Raw genomic sequence first — 3,381 nt, 5'->3', positions numbered from 1 at the left:
TTGGGGGTCCAGCATCTCCTGGCATGGATTTGTTTGTTCTTGCTGAAAAGCCAAGGAGCTGGATTTCCTTGCCTTTCTAGATCCAGCAAGGGAAAGGTGGCTGCTCCAGAAGCAGAGATGCTTCCTAGCAGCAGCATCTTTGTTTTAGGTGCTGCTTTGACTTGCAGAGGGCTTAACTCGGCTCTGTGCTGAGTAGCCATGAGTTGCTGGGGTGCCTAAGTGTGTTTGCTGTCAGCCCTAGGGGCCCGGCACCTGGCATTGGTGCACAGATGCATAAACTGTGCCAAATGCCTCCATCCTCTGCCATGGGGATGAAACCTCGCCAAGCCATGGAGAGCAGCTCCCATCCTTGACCTCAAGGCAAAGGAAGCTCCCCAAGTCAAGCACTGCAGAGTGGTCTCTCCTCGGTGTCTCCTTGGCTTGCTGTATTGCCCCTCTGCTCCTCAAACAGGGATGTCTGGGGGAGGTGTTTCTGCCAGTTCAAACCACTTGAAATCATGAGAGGGTTGTGTCACAGCCGGACAGAATGTTTTTCTAGTAGGACCCCAAGGTCACATGTCACATTTCTGCTCAGTGGTTTGAAAATGCCAAGTATTTACATGGAGTCAAACCTGATGCAGCCTAATCCACACCAGTTCCTGGAATGTTACCTGGCATGGCTGATCTCCAAAAAGCACTTAGATTTTTGTTTTGGAGGAAACTGCCTGTCTCCCTGGGAATGCAAGCCAGGACAGCAAAAATGTTTGTGTGGATGGTTGGAGGCTGGAACCTGAAACTAAGCGGGGCAGAGAAGTCAGGGCAGAACAAGGTGTCCTTAAGAGTCCAGTGCTGGAGTGTGTTACATGAAGGACAAGAGTGGCACTACTTACGATCTGAAAATCATGGACTTCAACTGCCTCTTCACTCCCACTTCCTGTTTTGAATGTCTCTAAGTTGTTTCCAGCATCTATTTCCATTGATCCATCTTGTACTTTTCCATTAATGCTCATAGTATAGTGAACATTGTACACCTGGAATCAATAAAAGAGAGTAGCACATGCCAGTAATTACTTATTGCCTTCCTCCTACACCAGGCAATGGGTCAATCTGACTCTCATATCCCTATTTAGCTCCTAAATTTTGCTGCTGCAGGCATTTGATAACCCACCAACAACCAACACTGCACTACTTCAGCACTGGGGCTGGCTGGCAGTGGGGCAGCCAGCCCTGAGAGGTTGTTCAGTCACCACCCTTGGAAGTTTTCACAGCCTGACTGTGAAAAATAAAGCCCTGAGCAACCATCTCTGACCCCACAGCTGTCCCTGCTCTGAGCATCAGGTAGGACCAGAGAGCCGAGATCCCCCTTCCAGGGAATGCTTATAGTTTTTCTTCAAAAACAATGTGGGGTAAGTCCCTACCCATGTTCACTCTGACCTAAAAACCCTCTTATAGGACATTTTAGGAATTGCTTGTTATGCTGGCATGATTCCTAAAGGACAGCAGGTGTGAATGTCCTACTCTGAAGGAGGCCAACCCGTGTTTATCTCTTAGGATGTTCTGCTGAGGCACAGGAAAACAGGTTCCTCTTGAATACGAACACACTTCCCAGCTTGTAATGGATGTGAACTTTGTTTAAATTGGATGTGAAGTTGTATAGGCTGGTATTTTCCTTGTCAGCCTATTTGCCCTTATCCTATTTTCAATGAGGAGAGCTGCAGTGTGGTTTGTATTTGCTGGAGGACCACAATCTGTGGAGGGGTTTTGTGATTCTCCTGTGCAGCTCTGCTGAAAGTGCTGCACAAGCAGTTTATTTTGGGTCTTAAAAAAGCCCTTACAGCATTTTAATGAAAAATTTACACTGACAGCTAGAGACAAATTTTTTCTTCTCTCACCTTCGCTCAGGGAAGTCTAAGGTGCTAAAGATTTATGGTTCCTCAGTTATACACAGCCACTCCCATATTTCTGCTTTCTAGGACTCCTGTTTAACGTGGTCCATAAAACCAGACCAGTGTATGTGGTCTCCCCCTGACAGGGGCTGAGCTAGAGTTGAGACTTTGATAGCCCTGTCAGTTAGGGAAGGATCTAAAGATATAAAATAAACCCAAGAATTTTTAAATTGCATTAGGTTTTTTTAATGAATTACCCTGGATTTATTTTGCAGTTGCTTCCTAAACATTTGCATGTCAAGTGTAGCTTTCTGAGTTTGAAGGCAGTTTGGAAAAATAACTCTCAGCTTTCCAAGTGTCTTCATCTAGAGAGCCACTTTGAAGCTTAATGGAAACTGTGAATGTGACATATTTTGTATGGCTGAATTTAGATGACAGGAGCATTAAAAAAGGGAAGCGTTGTCTTGTACTCCACAGATGCACCTACCTGCTCAGAGCTGAAAGCACTGTCCCCTGCCTATGCCACCATTTGCATCTCTCTCCGTTTCCAAAAGCCCAGAGAAGCACATGGTTCTTACAGCACATCTTAGAGGTCAGCAGTGTCCTGTCTTTTTGCTGTAAAACCCTGTACTTTTCTTTCTGATTATTTGAATTACCCCTATGTGTAGGGGTGTATCTCACAGGGCCATCTTTGCTCTGGCTGCTGGAATTCACACAAGGCTCTCCTTGATGAGGGCTGGCGTGTGGCCAGAGGCAGTACCAAACTTCTTCCAAAGTAAATTCAAGGATACTAATTTAATTTATGGAGAATGGTACATTCATGTGTGCACCATCATGTTTCAAATATGTTTTAAACACAGATTCTGTGTAAACAGAAAGAAAAGTTAATCTGTAAACATGTTCTAATGCTCTGAAGTTTGAGTCTTTAACTGATCACCAACTTCTCAGTTTCATTCTTTGCATAAAGTGTTTCCCATGTACCCCAGAAACTGTAAATAATAAAACTTAACTTTAAAAATTGCTCCACAGCTGCAAATCTAGGTGTATGCACAGTCAAACAAAGCACCAGAACGAATGGTGCCTGTTAATGGGTTAATTACAGCATTACATACTTGAAGGTCCAGGTAGAATCTGGACTGAGAATGTAGATGCTATAAAAAAAAAAATTTACACATTTCAATGTTTTTCTGTCCTGAGAGCTGGAGTTTGCCCAGGATGTGAATCCCTGGGGTCTTGTTGGGGTTTGAGTTCACTGAGGATTTGTGAGCAGAAATCAATGTACAGTCTGTGCTCTCAAAGATGTGTTTCGTGTTTGCTAATAAATGTGCTTCCATGAAGCTCCATCCACACAGCCACCAAAGAAGCGATTATGGGTTTGGGTTTTTAGGTGTTTGGGATTTTTGAAAGGAAAAAACCCTACAGGTCTGCTTAAAGACCTCTTTATAGACCTCCTCGCAAGGAGCACTTCCAGCCCGTGCCTCCTGTACGTGCGGGAGCTCCCCGCCAACCCTGCCCG

General features: G+C 44.8%; 1 protein-coding gene across 1 annotated transcript in view; it reads right to left on the bottom strand.

Moving 5' to 3' along the window:
- The window catches only part of CNMD (chondromodulin), a 29,970-nt gene that overhangs the window by 14,727 nt on the left and 11,862 nt on the right, over positions 1 to 3,381 (bottom strand). Inside the window, exon 2 of the mRNA XM_031056779.1 lies at positions 870 to 1,010. Within this exon, the coding sequence (XP_030912639.1) occupies positions 870 to 1,010 (141 nt within the window). The remainder of the gene's footprint in view (positions 1 to 869; positions 1,011 to 3,381) is intronic.

The sequence above is a fragment of the Geospiza fortis genome, unplaced genomic scaffold (assembly GCF_000277835.1).
Source record: "Geospiza fortis unplaced genomic scaffold, GeoFor_1.0 scaffold194, whole genome shotgun sequence".
Taxonomy (NCBI): Eukaryota; Metazoa; Chordata; class Aves; order Passeriformes; family Thraupidae; genus Geospiza; species Geospiza fortis.
The sequence above is the reverse complement of the archived record's forward strand: the minus strand, read 5'-3'. Positions and strand labels throughout refer to the sequence as shown.